General features: G+C 37.9%; 1 protein-coding gene across 7 annotated transcripts in view; it reads left to right on the forward strand.

The window, feature by feature from the left end:
• RAF1 (Raf-1 proto-oncogene, serine/threonine kinase) overlaps positions 1–15,918 on the forward strand; it is a 79,943-nt gene that overhangs the window by 47,478 nt on the left and 16,547 nt on the right. For 4 of the 7 annotated variants that reach the window (XM_026016905.2, XM_072720265.1, XM_072720266.1 and 1 more), the window contains 6 exons: positions 3,354–3,586; positions 7,619–7,731; positions 9,920–10,022; positions 10,347–10,504; positions 11,800–11,898; positions 14,111–14,264. In XM_026016905.2, the coding sequence (XP_025872690.1) occupies positions 3,380–3,586; positions 7,619–7,731; positions 9,920–10,022; positions 10,347–10,504; positions 11,800–11,898; positions 14,111–14,264 (834 nt within the window). In that variant the 5' untranslated portion in view covers positions 3,354–3,379. Of the gene's footprint in view, positions 1–3,353; positions 3,587–7,618; positions 7,732–9,919; positions 10,023–10,346; positions 10,505–11,799; positions 11,899–14,110; positions 14,265–14,860; positions 14,921–15,918 lie in introns of all 7 variants that reach the window. The other 3 variants (XM_026016903.2, XM_026016904.2, XM_072720264.1) reach the window with 1 other exon arrangement.

Consider the following 15,918-nt stretch of genomic DNA (forward strand, 5'->3'; position numbering starts at 1 on the left):
CTAGTAGTTTATAGTACCATCTCTACACCCCCTCCCCCAATTAAATACAGTATGCTGCTTACTGCAGTTCATCATCTGCTGAATGGTAGATATTTTTTAAAGATGTACCACTAAATGGAGATTTAACTAACATTTACTAGTTCTGACAGATCTATTCTATTAAACTGCTTGATTAATTTTGATTTTTTATCTTTTAAAAAGTAAGAGTGGGGGGCACCTGGGTGGGTCAGTTGGTTGAGTGTCTAGCTCTTGATTTTTGGCTCAGGTCAAGATCTCAGGGTCCTGGGAATTGAGCTCTGTGTCCAGCCCCACACTTTGTGGGGAGTCTGCTTGAGGACTCTCTCCCTCTCCCTCTGTCCCTCTTCCTGCTCATGGATGTGTGTGTGCTCTCTCTTAATAAAGCTTTTAAAAAAATTGTTTTGCAGCAGTATTCTGGTTTCTAACCTAATTCATTTAATAAGTATTTGAGTGCCCTCAGGTTCTAAGTACTATATTAAGGACTAAGAATACAGTAGTGAACAGGATTCGGCAGTGTCAAAATCAAAAGCATCTCTAAAGTGATCTGTTAGGTGAAGACCTTAATAATGGGAAAGGCCAACTTATTTCTGAATGTTTCAGCCTTCCAGGTGGAGGGAACAAGAAGTTCAAAAGTCCTGAGACTTTAAGCTTGACATGTGGGATCCCTGGGTGGCTCAGCGGTTTAGCGCCTGCCTTTGGCCCAGGGCGCGTTCCTGGAGACCCGGGATCGAATCCCACATCGGGCTCCCGGTGCATGGAGCCTGCTTGTGTCTCTGCCTGTGTCTCTGCCCCTCTCTCTCTCTCTCTCTGTGACTATAATACATAAATAAATTAAAAAAAAAAAAACTTGACATGTTTGTTCGGAAAGGAGTAGTTTAGCTTATATTCTGAGTCTTAATTGGGGAAGAATATGTTGAGCTGCATCTTTAAGATAGATTGCTCTGGTTGCTCTGTATCTCTAGATGAAGGGAATCATCATTTCAGGCTAATGGGATGCTCAGATGAGCCCTCTTCATCATTTTCTGTCATCTGGTTCTAAACTTCATCTCTTCCTTCTTTTAGTTGGGGAAAAAAAGACCTAGGGAAAAGAGGTGCCCCTAAAAAGTGACCTTATGGTAGTGAAAGGATGCCTCTAAAAAGTGACCTGATGGTAACGAATGAATAGAATTAGGAGTGTGAAGGGCCTCGGGTTTAGGTGCCAGAGGAGGTAGAAGGCAGTATGCCATGGTCCTGCCACTTGAAAGCTATGGTATCTTGTCCTACCTCTGTCCATTACACAAATAAAAGACTTTATAGACGTTACTGTTGCAATAGTAAAACACAAACAGAAAGTAGGATTTAATATATAGAAAGTAAAAATTCCTCACAATCCTGCTGAATTAATCACTGTTCTAATCTAATCTAATTCTAGATTTTCTCACCTCTTTATGATTCTGCATTTTTCTTTTTTCTAGATTAATACGAAAGAGGTTCAAACTATATTTTTCATTTTTTGTTTTGTCTTGGATAGCTTTTTCCCATCTGCACATACAGATTACTTCATTTATCACATAGACATTAGTATTTAATTCCCTATTAGGTATTTGGTCTTCCCCCAGTTTTTCAAGGATATGAACCGTGCTATAATGAAGATGCTTGTACATGTAGCTTTTCTCTTTTTTTAAGTTTTTATTTAAATTCCAGTTTTTATTTAAATTACAGTGTAATATTAGTTTCAGGTGTACAATTTAGTAGTTCAACATGTATATACATCACGCGGTACTCAAAACAATAAGTATACTCCTTACTCCCTATCACCTATTTCACCCATCCCCCTGCCCACCTGTCCTCTGGTGACACTCAATCACTTTGTTCTCTGTAGTTAAGAGTCTCTGTCTTGGTTTGCACCCTACCCTTTTTTTCCTCTATATTTGTTTGTATATATCATTATACACTTGCCTTATACTTCTGTAGGTTAAATTCATAGAGTGCAATTGAATTACTAGGTCAGTCTTTAAATTTTCTCATCTAGGGATCCCTGGGTGGCGCAGCGGTTTAGCGCCTGCCTTTGGCCCAGGGCGCGATCCTGGAGACCCGGGATCGAATCCCACGTCGGGCTCCCGGTGCATGGAGCCTGCTTCTCCCTCTGCCTGTGTCTCTGCCTCTCTCTCTCTGTGTGTGACTGTCATAAATAAATAAATAAAAATTTAAAAAAAAAAAAATAAATTTTCTCATCTATAAAGTGGGGATATAAGTCTTACCTAGAGTGTTTTTCTCTAAGGATTATTTTGGATAGTATGAGTGGGTTGTATGCAGTATATACTTCTTCATAATATTAGGCACATAGTAAATGGTAGGTACTATTAATAAGACTAAGTTTCTAAGGGAAGAAGGTATGAGAAGGATGGAATTTCCTGTCAACCTTACCATTTTCTAAAGAAGGAGAATAAACCTCACTTCTGCATGATTACTGACTCCCAGTCAATACCAGGGTATGGTGTGTCCTGACTGTACAGTATCTGACTTTATCATCATTGTGTGACTGCTGTGGACTTCTATTGCAGTTTTCTTGTTCCCCACTTAAAACATTTGATTATTTTTTGGCTAGGTGACTGTCTCTGCTTACTCCTGTTTATAAGTTCATTTTTGTACCAAAACTGAACTGTGAATGTTATGGAAAACTCATGGACTTTAAATCTACATAGAATCTGGTTATTTTATGTATGTATATTTAAATATACATAGAATCTGGTTATTTTACGTATTTTACGTATTTTGAGTTCTTGGACAAGTGTGATTTCTCTGTGCCTTATTTGTTTTAAAGGGTGGGTGGAGGATGGGATTTAAACTCTAGTTATACACATTAAATGAGATCATTTATATATCAAGTTGTTTAATACACATCCTAGAAATAATTTATTTACCTTCCTTTAAAGCAGGAAATTGTGGCTTACAGTTCTTTTTTTCTTTTAATTTCACTTCTCATCGTACTTAACATGTTACTCATACCCAAGGGTAGTCACTTGCACTTAATATACAGTAACTAAAGAAGAAGAGAAATGTAATTTAAAAAATATTAGACTAGAAGTCAGGAGACCTGGGCCCATGTTCCAGGTTGGCTTTTAAATGGTAGTATAACCCTTGATGAATCTTGATTTCTAGTCCCTGTTTTGCTCATTTTTGAGTTGTCTATGAAATATTTTTATAGAAATATATGAATATAGAAGTTTTCTGACTTAAGCAGAGAATGTCACTTAAGAGAAAGTCCACATACTACTATTTTCTAATTATATATTATGTCGTTGAATTGGTTGCTTTTGTTCTAGATTTAAGTTTTTTTTTCTTTTTTTGAACAGGTTTAAGTGTTGTGTAAGCTGCATCAATGGAGCACATACAGGGGGCCTGGAAGACGATCAGCAATGGTTTTGGATTCAAAGACACAGTGTTTGATGGCCCCAGCTGCATCTCCCCTACAATAGTTCAGCCGTTTGGCTTTCAGCGCCGGGCGTCAGATGATGGCAAACTTACGGACTCGTCTAAAACAAGCAACACTATCCGTGTTTTCTTGCCAAACAAGCAAAGAACAGTGGTACGTAAACATTCCTCTCAGAAAATTTTGCTGTCCATCTGCCTATAAAAAACATTTTGGATAATTTTATTCACCTTGTAGATAGGCAAAATCTTCACTGTCATTTAGGTCTTTATAAATTGGATTTCCAGTTGCAGATTTTATTGCTTTATATTGCTGTATTCCTTTCACACTCCCAACTTTTGTTTCCCCCTTGGCCTTTTATTATTATGCCTGCTTGGAAGTCATCTTATCTGCCACTTCATTCAAACAATTTGTACATTTTTATGAGGGTTTTCTTGATTTTTCTTTTGAAAAGCTCCCTTAAACCTTTCCAGCTAATTTTATGTATGTATGTATTATGGATATTAAAATGCCCACTAAATTTTTTTCGATGTTATAGTCAAGTATACAGAAGAAAATAAAATTACCTAGAAAAAATGTTGGTAAAATTTGTAGGCCCCAGGCAAAGCTGGAGTGGAGGTAGCTTAGAAAGTACAGCACCTTAGAAACTGCCACTTGGTTTTCTGACACAGAATCCCAACTTTTCCAAGAAATTACTGCTCAAAATAGTTTCTTACTATCCCAGTGGAAAAAAACTCACCTGGTTAAAACAGGAAAGTAAAGTTGTGCTAACTTTGTTTGGTGGGACATTTCAGAAAACCTTAGTTCAAAACTTTCATGCCTCTTCCTTTCCAGCCCCTATTTGAGTAAAATCAGCGTATTGTGTTTTTTCCTTTGTACCTGGATGAGACAAAGTTCTGAGGTTGGGAAGTCCAGTCCAGAATTTTTTCTTTGTTTCTGACAGTTCCACTCTCTCCCCAGTTTACTTAATAAAATCCTTTGTACTACTTTTTTGAACTTCAGGACCCTGCCAGTTGTAGTGTTGTACAGTCATGTGCATTTTGAACTGAAGGCAAACATAAGAGGTATTTAAAGTTTGAGTACATTTATTTTTGTTTCCCTTCCTAAAAAAAAAGTTTAATGGCAAAATAAACGGTAATCTCCTTATTTCAACAGTGGCCTTTCATTTGCAAGGTGATTTTGCCTATTGTTACTCATTAATTTTCTTTCTAACCTTAAATGGAGCCCAGATGGGAAGTGTGAATGTAACGGGAAGCTGAAGGCAGGCTGAAGACCACAGGAAGTTAGTGTACCTGTCTCTCTGATTCTTTACTACCACGTTGCCTAGAAGAATGAAAAACTTTGTTTGGCATAGTGATTATGTGTATGGACCTCAAATACAACCAGACCCCAATTTAAATCCCTGTATTGCCTTCTATTAGCTGTATCATCTAGACAAGTTACATAATATTTTGAGCCTCTTTTTGCTGACCTTAATGAAATGAGGCTCATGCTAACTAAGTACAGTAGCTAATTTATAAGAAAATGGTAGCTATGATTATTTGAGTTTTTTCTACATCTGTGTAGCCTTCGACAGCTTTCAGTTGAGCACAGCTGGTAGTTTGGAACCAGTGATTTAGAGGCTTGACTCCTCTTACAGCTTATGAGAAGGCTCTAGCAGAGAAAGTTAGTTTCTCCTATTCCTTTGATCAGAGATGGACCATTGCTCTCTGGAAGAACCATATTCTTTGAGCAGGCATCCATCTTTAGGGAAGCATAGGAGGTAGGAGTCCCTTGCTGGCCAGCAGGTTGAGTTAGTATTTTCTAGTCATCCTCAGGTTGCTTCACTGCTTGGAACCCAGAATGACTCATAATCACTTAGTGGGTTCCAGAAATTAGTCAGATTTAACTGATTTCAACATGTGTCCACGGAGAGTTGTAGAGAGGAAAGTGACCAAAAGGATACATATATTATTTAAATAGTTGTAGATGTATAATTGGTAGTTGATTGAAAAAACTTGTCATTTATTTTGTACATATGTGTACAAATATGTACACTGCCTACTTATTGGATGGGTGCTTAGACCACAGCTGAGGACCATTAATGACCATTAGAATCACCTGACACAGGTTAAAATATAGATTCTTGGGCTTCATTCAAAATCAGGTGAAGCAGAATCCTTGGATGTATTGGAGTGGGGAGGCTGGGAATCTATATTTTCATAAGCTCCTTGGATGATTCTAATGCCAGCCACATTTGTGAACCCCACTGAATTAGAGGATATTTATTTAAAGAACTGTCTAACTCTTAGAGTCTGTGACTTTTTTTTTTTTTGTACAGATTTTATGTATTTATTCATGAGAGACACACAGTGAGGGGCAGAGACACAGGCAGAGGGAGAAGTAGGCTCCTCTCAGGGAGCCTGATTTGGGACTCCATCCCTGGACTGGGATCACGCTGTGAGCCAAAGGCAGACACTCAACCACTGAGCCACCTGGGCGTCCTTAGAGTCTGTGACTTTTAATGAAGATTAATGATATAACACAGCACTATAGTTTTCAAGGCCCTGTTGCACAGTATTTGATGCAAGTAATGATTTGGTTAGTGTGTATGTATTCCTTTTCACTGTCCTCATTCTTGATGTCTTGTCTTCATAGTTAAGATTCATATATCTCACTTAGTTTTGTTTCTGAAAAGCAAGAAGTTAATGGATTTGAGAGTATAACTGCTTCAAGAAGTCTAAAATAAAGTTGCCATGGAACATTTTAAATACTTCAGACTTTTAAAATGGATCCAAACATATACTCACCTCCTCTGGATTGGCCACTGTCAGCTGTCACACTTTCACTGAACACAGGAACTCTACTGTGGGCAGTTCACAAGCCCTGCAAATCTATATTCTGTTCTCCTACTGGCCGTACTGACTCTAGTTGCCTCACTTTTAATTAACTTTATTGCCTTTGAAAACAAAATGTATGAGGGGCTCCTGGGTGGTTGAGTTGGTTGAGAGGCCGACTCTTGATTTTGTCTCAGGTCAAAATGATGTTGATGTTGTGGGATCGAGTCCTGTGTTGGGCTCTGTGCAAGGTGTGGAGCCTACTTGGGATTTTCTTTCTCCCTCTTCCTTTTCCCCTCCCTTTCCAACCCCCCTCCCTTTTGCATGCTCTCTCTCTCCAAAAAATAAAAGAAAAACAAAATGAATGGGGCTTTTATAAAAACTTTTAAAGTCTTAGCCGAAATTTTATATAGCTGCTATTATTAGCACCCTGACTACTCACACTTACACTGGGTCTCTGAGTACCTGCCTAGCTTTTGAAGATTGGGTATGGGAGAGTGTGGAAGGACATACACTGAGGCTACCTGGAATGGTATGCACATTTATTTAAATTTAGTAGTGTTTGTTCTTGTAGTAGGGCAGAAGCTCTGTTTCCTCTCCTTGCTTGCCCTTACAGTTGTGAAGTGTGTATGAAATGGAATTTTTGTCAGGAAGATAAACCATCTTGTTGCAAACAGGTTGAAATACAAGTTTTCATCAGAAAAACTCTTGTTTGCTTATAGATTAGATTGGTTTATTTTCCTTTCTGGTGGATGTTCATGCTTGCATGTACATTTCAGCAAGTTTTTTTTTTTTTTTAAAGAGATTTTATTTATTTATTTATTCATTGAGAGGCAGAAACAGGCAGAGGGAGAAGCAGGCTCCCCTCAGGGAGCCTGATGTGGGACTTGATCTGAGCTGAAAGCAGAACTTAATCGCTGAGCCATCCAGGTGTCCCTCAGCTAATTAAAATAGAGTTGTGTGAAGGGAAGTTTGATCATTTTATCTCTCTCAGCCACTCTCTTGATGTAATAGCTAGAGATATATCTTTTCAGACTCACACAACATATATAAACATATTTGGGTTTCCTGCCCTTTGAATAATCTCTTTGTATTATTCTGAAAAATATTTTCCCATAATTAACATATGGGCACCCCTCCCTCTAGGTCATTATAAATAATATAGTAGTGATATACACACATATTCTAGGCTTTATCTAAGCATTTACCTATTATTGGACATTTCAGCTATTTTCTGTGTGCATATATATTTATATTACAAATAATGCTGTCATAAATCTGCATATATCCTTATAGACTGGTACATTTATTTCTTTGCTCACCAAGGGATGTGCAGCTGTTGTTGGTTCTAAAGATGGTCTTTTGTTTGTAGGTCAATGTGCGAAATGGAATGAGTTTGCATGATTGCCTTATGAAAGCACTCAAGGTGAGAGGCCTGCAGCCAGAGTGCTGTGCTGTGTTCAGACTTCTCCATGAACATAAAGGGTAAGAACTTAAAAGTCAGCTCTTTTTTCATACAAGTAAGGAAGCTGATGACTTCAAATAATAATAGTTCCTTTTTTAAAAAGTATACTAGTTTCCTATAGAATATTATGTATTTATATTCCCTTGTGCATAGACAACTCAGAAAATTAAAATATTAAGAACTTGAAATTATTGTTTAAACATCGCATTGAGAAAAAGAATACATATTAGGTGTTGATAATATTCCATAAATGGAAGCAGTAGTGTCAGGTAATGTGTTTTCTTGAGAGTAAAAATTTTTCTGTTTCCTGGAATGCAGTGGACAGAATGGGTACTCAGAAAGTGTTTGCATTATTATTTATAGTTAAAGAATCTTATCCTCAAGAGAGTAACTCTTATATAATTCATTTATTTAAAAGTTTTTACCTATGTTATCTCTCCGTTCATTGTGGGGCCTTGATCTCAGGACCTTGAGATCAAGAGTTGCATGCTTTTCTGACTGAGCCAGCTAGGCGCACCTCATTCATTCATCATTTATTTATTTTATGGTTAATGCTTACTGAGTCCTGCAATTTGGCAGACATACGACTAAAAGATGCAGGAGAATTTATGCTTCAAGGAAGATCCATAGTTAATCTTATTTCTAATGGTGGTGGCAAGATAGAAGCATCCCATCAAAGGCTAGGAGCAATATTCCATAGCTTCTATTATCCATTATTATCCCCCTGAATTTGGGGGGGAGTAATCTCTTGGAAAATGCTAGTTTCTTCTTTCTTCTTGGAAAATGCTAGTTCTGCTATTGATCTCCAGCTTGCATTTTTTCTGTTTCAAGGAGTTCTCCAGTTTGAGGGAATAGTCTAGGAAATGAGTCAACTCAAAGGGGCCAATTTAGATTCCGCTATACTATTCCCTCCATCTTAGGAAGCAGTTTGTTGAAGTGTAGATCTTTGAAGGAGCAGATGTCAGCATTATCTGGGTTTAGGCCCCAGGTTGGTCCCAAGCTAATCTCTAGTGCCTATTAAAGACTAGAGGGATTCTGGGACAGTGAGGGGCTGTCCACTCTCATCTAAGGCCACACTGGTGTAGAGCTGCCTTAGCTTTTCTCTTAGACAGATGGAACCTGAAGACTGATGGAAACACAGGGCTGCCCCTCTCTCTCTTCATTAGGGCAAAACATGATCTTGGAGTCCTTGTATAGGGAATTATATTAAGGAATGAGTTATTTGCTATGGATAACCCAAAAAAATGGCTGGAATAGGCTTCTGGTAGGCAAAGGGAGAAGTTTGAATGTGTATGTATGTGTTCTCTCCCTACCTGAGGATATTCTTCCTTCATTCAGGAAGTGGGCCTGATGAATTAACTACCTAAGACATGAGAAAAGAGCATTTGTTTTGAAGCTAATTTTTAATTCATTGTATCTTTTTCTATGTTGTTTAGGCACAGATTGCTAGGTTGAAGTCTATTGAAGAGTAAATATTGCTATTACAGCAGTATTTATACCCCACTTTAGGATTTTAGAATTTTTATATGATTTCAGTGTCACAAAGCCCAACTTACTGCATATTTACTTTATCATGAGATTGTTATTGTTCATCTTTTTATCTTTTTTTTTTTTTAATTTTTATTTATGTATTATAGTCACAGAGAGAGAGAGGCAGAGACACAGGCAGAGGGAGAAGCAGGCTCCATGCACTGGGAGCCCGATGTGGGATTCGATCCCGGGTCTCCAGGATCGCGCCCTGGGCCAAAGGCAGGCGCTAAACCGCTGCGCCACCCAGGGATCCCCTTTATCTTTTTTTTTTTTAAGAGAAAAAGAGTATGACACATCATACCAAAATCAAGAGTCAAGACACATAATGGACTGAGCCACTTAGGTGCCCCATTATAGTTCATTATTTTAAAAGAAACTTTATTCTGAGAGCATAATAAGCTTTGAAGTCCACCTGAGCTGGGTTCCAGCCTTTACACTCACTGTATGGTTTTGAGCAAGTTATTTTCTTAGGGTCCCCATTCTCTCATTTTTAAATAAAATGGGGATAATCGTACTTTGTAGGTTTGTCATATGAATTAAATAAGATAGTGTTGTATGGGATTTTTATGTTTATGTAGTATGAGGTAAATGGTAGCCATCGTTACTATTGGCCTTGAACTCTTACCTTGTTTAAACATTTCCTTTTTATTTTACATTTAAAAAAAAAATGCCCTTCAGTAAGAAAGCACGCTTAGATTGGAATACTGATGCCGCTTCGTTGATTGGAGAAGAACTTCAAGTAGATTTCCTGGATCATGTTCCCCTTACAACACACAACTTTGTAAGTAGCAGAGCTCTTTTTGTGGCATGTTGGATGCTTTGGCTGGTATAGTAGCACTTTCTTGGGGGTACTAGGCATATGTATTGTTGGATTGTTTAAAGCTGTCATTATGCCATTGTTTACAGTGAGACAATTTAGGTTTAATTAGGCATGAATTTTACAAATGTCAGACATTAACTACCTTCCTTCCTTCCTCTTTATTTATTTATTTTATTTTTTACAATTCTTCACGTAAGACCTCTTGGAAACCAAGAAGGAAATTACTTTGTCTTTTGTAGTCTTTCCTTTTTTTCAACAGAATTTATACCTGTGTTCCTGTTCCAGGCTCGGAAGACCTTCCTGAAGCTTGCCTTCTGTGACATCTGTCAGAAGTTCCTGCTAAATGGATTTCGTTGTCAGACTTGTGGCTACAAATTTCATGAGCACTGTAGCACCAAAGTACCTACTATGTGTGTGGACTGGAGTAATATCAGACAACTCTTGTAAGGCACCATTCTTATTTCAAGGAATATAAGTAGTATAAACTCTTTTGAAGGTGCTTATTGTATATTTGGCTGACAAGTGTGGGTTTTAGACTTACTAAATGAATTATCGTGAACTGGCAACCATCAACTTTAGAAACATGACAGTTCTGAAACTAATGAGTTTTAGTGTGGTATCACTTCTAAAACAAGCAGGTAGGACTGTTACCAAATAGAGATTGACTACTGTGATTCAATAAGCAAAGAACAAAAGGATATGAAAACCAAGACTTTTGGCTTTTTTCTCTCAAGACTTTCTCTTTTTTCTTCTCTATTAGATTGTTAGTAGACACTACTCTTTATTTTGTTGAATATGTTAAACAGACCTTTGTTACTGAGAAGGAGCATAAACCATAGTTGGTGCTATTTTCTTCACCTCAAATTGGAGAAAACATTAGTTTTAAAGTGATACAAATGTAAAACCTCAAAAGATACTTGTTTTTAGTAAGGTTTAAATTGAAAATACATGTTCCAAATTGCCTTTTAAGGACTGTTAATGGGGGTATGAAAAGTCCGTTTTATCTCTTTTTGAGAGTACTAGAAAAATAAAGGGAGTGTTGTCATTAAATTGCAGTGGGAACGCCTTTTCTGCTTTCATGTTTGTCACATTGCTTTTGTTCCTCTGACCTACGTGGCACAAACTAGGAGTTAGCAGGCATGAGTGAGAATCTCAGCCTTACCATTAAACTGTAACCACCACTAAGCCTCAGTCCACCCATCTGGAGAAAAAGAGTATTACCTTCCTTGCAGGGTTCCCTTGAGGATTAACTGGGGTAGCTAACCCGTGAAATTTCTGAGCACAAGTGCTCATGTCATGGAAAAAAGATGCCCGTTGATGCTAATATCATTTTTCCTCTTATTTATGATGTTTGGTTCTGAATGACACTTATTTTCCATATTCAGTCTTTTCATCGTGTGTTTCCAAGAAAGAATATTTCCAGAAAAGTTCAATGTGATTTACGTTATCATGTGCCCTATAGTAGTATTGTTAAAACACATTATTCGATATAACTGCATATTGGCCCAGTACTTTTTAGAAATGCTCACTGGATCCTATATGTTCATTGGCAGGTCAGTGTTGTTAACATTTTGTACTCATTCAAACCCAGATATTTGGGTAGTCTAAAATGGCTGAGGAAAATGCAACTAGAAAATGTTCACTTTGAGTAACTGTTAGCAAAAGTTGCAAGGCAAGCCAGTCTGACTCTAAAATTACTGTAATTCTAATAAACCTGCCTTCCTCTGATTTCATGTAGATTGTTTCCAAATTCTACTATTGGTGATAGTGGGGTCCCAGCACTGCCTTCTTTGACAATGCGTCGGATGCGAGAGTCGGTTTCCCGGATGCCTGTTAGGTAATTTTTTTGGTTACAGATTTTCTTTGGAAAAAACTACGTTGGGGTGGGTGGGACTGAAAGTCTGAATCCAAAAGACCAGAGTGCCTTTGTATCCCCTTCTCTCCCCTTGTGAGCCCCTCATTACTTCTCTGGAACTTAATATTGGTGCTAGAGCAAAATGTCCTGTAGCCTTTACGTTCCGGAAAGTGACTCTGACTGCAGTTTTCCTCTGTTATCATAGCCTGTCCTTTAGTAGCTCATCCCATTTTAAAACCTTCAGATTTTGCCTCCTTCAGGATAGTAGCAAATTGCGCGTCAAGGGAAGGGTCCCAAAACTATCTACAGTGATCCAATAAAAATGAAACTTCTGACTGAAATGCTAATCATGGCCTTGCATTGCCAAAACCATGGTATTTAATAGACTGTGATCCCTAAGAAGAGTCTAATTAGATCTTTAATATAAATATCCTTTCTAACGTGCCTGTGAGTTTGTGAGAGACATATTTTCTCCTTTCTTTCCTTTTCCTTTTCCTTTTCCTTTTCCTTTCCTTTTCCTTTTTTCCTTTTCCTTTTTTTTTCTTTTCTTTCTTTTCTTTCTTTCTTTTTAAAAGCTTTTATTTATTCATGAGAGGGGGCAAAGACATGGGCAGAGGGAGAAGCAGGCTCTCTGCAGGGAGCCTGATGTGGGACTTGATTCCAGGACCCTGGAATCACGACCTGAGCCAAAGGCAGACACCACTGAGCCAGCCAGGTACCCCCATGGCTTTATTCTATTCTCCACTTTTAAAGTCAGAGCTTTGTTGAGTTCACTTGTCTTGTTCAGTGTTACACATGAATTTGGAACCCAGAATAAAATCTACATTTTTGTCAAAATATCTGTCTTTACTGTATTTGAATAACATTTAATAACCTTTTAAAAACTACCATGGAGGGATGCCTGGATGCCTCAGTGGTTGAGTATCTGCCTGTGGCTCAGGGCAGATCCTGGAGTACCAGGATTGAGTTCCACATCGGGCTCCCTGCATGAAGCCTGCCTCTGCGCCCCCCCCCCCCCTCTCTCTCTGTCATTCATACATACATACATAAATAAGTAAATAAATAAGTATCTTAAAAAAATAACTACCATGGAAATTGCTAAAGGCAGCATATCTTAGAACAAGGACTGGGTATACATTTGTGTAGGACTTATTTTTCTTGATAATTTGAAAAGCAAGTCTGACCAAAAATTGTACATGCTTCTGAAGATTTCATACTAGAAGACAAGCTTCTGAAGGCTTCAACATTCAGTTACCTGAAAAGGCAATTTTTCAAGGCAGTAGAACGATTTCTCCTAGAAAAACCAGCATTTTATTCCTTAAATTTGTGTATGGTGTTACTTGAATCTGAACAAAACTCAAAATAATCTGTAGAGTCAATAATGAAAATGTTTTACTCACTGCGTGTTCCCAGTGTGGTTGATGGTGGAATGGGGTTGGCTGGAAGAGACCAGTGATTATTTCACAGTTGGGCATTAGCATCCTGAAAACTGAAGTCACATTAACTGACTTTGAGAGCCTGTTAAGTAGGGAGATGGTGCATAGTGGCTAAAATGCTGACATTTTTGCAGAGATGCTCAGTAGTCTGTCTTAAATCTAAGACTCTTCCTTCAAGCCCTCTAAATCAGTCTGTAAACTGGGCAGGTGCTAACTAGCTTGGGAGATGGTGGCATGCTTGGCATATATTAACCTGTTCTTCCTAGAGATGGTCTAAAAATTTGGTGTATTCTGTAGAGGGGATTTATTAAAAAGAAGGCATCTTAAAAATGTATTGTTTTCATGTGAATTCCCAGTGGATGTATTATTTCCTTTTCAAAAATTGGCATGCATGGGCATCTGGGTGGCTCAGTCGGTTAAGCATCTGCCTTTGGCTCAGGTTGTGATCTCAGGGGTCCTGGGATTGAGCCCCAGGTTGGGCTCCATGGGGAGTTTGCTTTTCCCTCTGCTCCTCCTCCCACTCTCTTTCTCAAATAATACATAAAATCTTTAAAAAGCAAAACAAAAAATGGCATGCAAAAGCACCTAGATATAAGAAAATTTTAAATGGTGCCTGTTGAAAGAAAGGAACATTTTGTCCAAGGTTTTAGTACAAGTAGAATTTGCCCCTGAGTGTCTTACTGAAGTAAGTAGCTGAAAGACTTTACCAATGGGGAGGCCAGAGTGTCATTCACGGAGTTTTCTTTCTCCTCATCTAGTTCCCAGCACAGATACTCCACACCCCATGCCTTCACATTCAACTCCTCCAGCCCCTCCTCTGAAGGTTCCCTCTCCCAGAGGCAGAGGTCGACATCCACACCTAATGTCCACATGGTCAGCACTACTCTGCCTGTGGATAGCAGGATGATCGAGGTAATGGGGCCCCTTGCGGGTGGTGAGGAGTATCAATTGGTTATTGAGGTGGGGTTGACTGTTTTGTCAGAGTTTTGGGTTTCAAACCTGATAAAGAATGTAGCTGTACTTTCTCAGGACCCTGGGCTTTATGAATTTATCTTTTAACCACTACTTATGTAGACAGGCTAAATAATCCAATTGTGAGGTATATATCATTCAAGTGGAAAACTAAGATTTGCTGAAGAAATGTTAACATTTGGACTCATTCTTTCCATTTTAGATTTGAATAGGACTTGAGTGAACTAGTGAGTTAGCTATATAAAGAGTAGTTTCATTTTGATGTGGGAAGGAAAATAATAGTGATAGACAACTACAAGCTCTGTGAGAGACTCTTTATTTAAAAGGGCGGAGTCATTGGATTACTAAACCAGTTATTTAGGGAGATGTAAAAGTCTCCAAAGCTAGTGTTTTCAAACTGCTTTTTCTTTTCTTGGCTTTTTGGTGTGTTCTATTTGTTTGGTTTGCTTTCTAATTCATCTTTAATAACAACTGAATACACTTAAAATACTTCCTTTGTTCTTTATTCTTCTTTATTTCTCATTGCTTTGGACTAGAATAACAGCCTGAATGCTTCTCCCAGGGCGTGGTCCAGACGATTTTGTTTGAGGGGAAGAGTAGGTATTCTTCTTCATGCCTTTGCTTTCTCGTAAATTAACAGGATTGCTAAGACTGTCAGACAGTAGCCTATCAAAATTGAAGCAGTCACTAAGTTAAATTTTATATTTCTTGCCAAACTTGTTTTCCTGTTTCTTTTTTGACAATAGAATATATAGGAATTTTTGGGGTTTTTTTGTATGTGGGATTGCTGACAGGTGAAATGAGTTTCTCGACATTTTGAGGCCAAGTGCATTCAAATAAAAAAAAAATGACAGCTAAAGACTAATGCTAGATTTATTTAGTTGATGCTCAGAGCATCACTATTATATTTATACCTCATTTAGAAACCAGGTGTGTCCATTTGGTTGATACGCCCTGAAAAATCTTTTGCTAAAAGCATATCAGAGACCAGTGTGTTCTCTCTGCATTATGAATTGTTCCTTGAAAAACCTCAGGGACACCTGCCACTTTGGGTACAACTGTACCTAACTCAGACCTTGAATTACTTTCCATATGCTTGTCCTACAGCTCAGAAGTGGCAGGGTCTCAATAAAAATGTTGGCTTCTGAATGTGGGGCCTGAACTGGCCCATTTGGAGGGCACTTTGAATATCACAAGATTATTGTGAGGAGATCGTGTGTAAGCAAGCTATGAATTTTGTTATTTCTATTCTATCACAATTAACCCCAATAATAAAATGATATACTAGTGACTTCTGTTATAACAATGATTTCTGTGTAAACACTCTAATACTTTGAGGGAACATTAAAAGTGAAAATTCTTGAATTTTTGTTAAAAAATAGCATTATTGTGTTAATTCTCTCTATACATCAGAGGCAGAGCAAATTTTGATTCCTTTTTTTAAATCACATGATTCAGGCTTTTTAAAGTATACATTCTTTATTTAAACCATTTGTAGTTCTCTTTAATATTTAGATTCCAAGATGTTTGAAAATTTCCTTTTGGATAAATCCAGCGGTAGAAATTAGCACAAAATAAAATATGAGGTATATAA

The sequence above is a fragment of the Vulpes vulpes genome, chromosome 9, assembly GCF_048418805.1.
Source record: "Vulpes vulpes isolate BD-2025 chromosome 9, VulVul3, whole genome shotgun sequence".
Lineage (NCBI taxonomy): Eukaryota > Metazoa > Chordata > Mammalia > Carnivora > Canidae > Vulpes > Vulpes vulpes.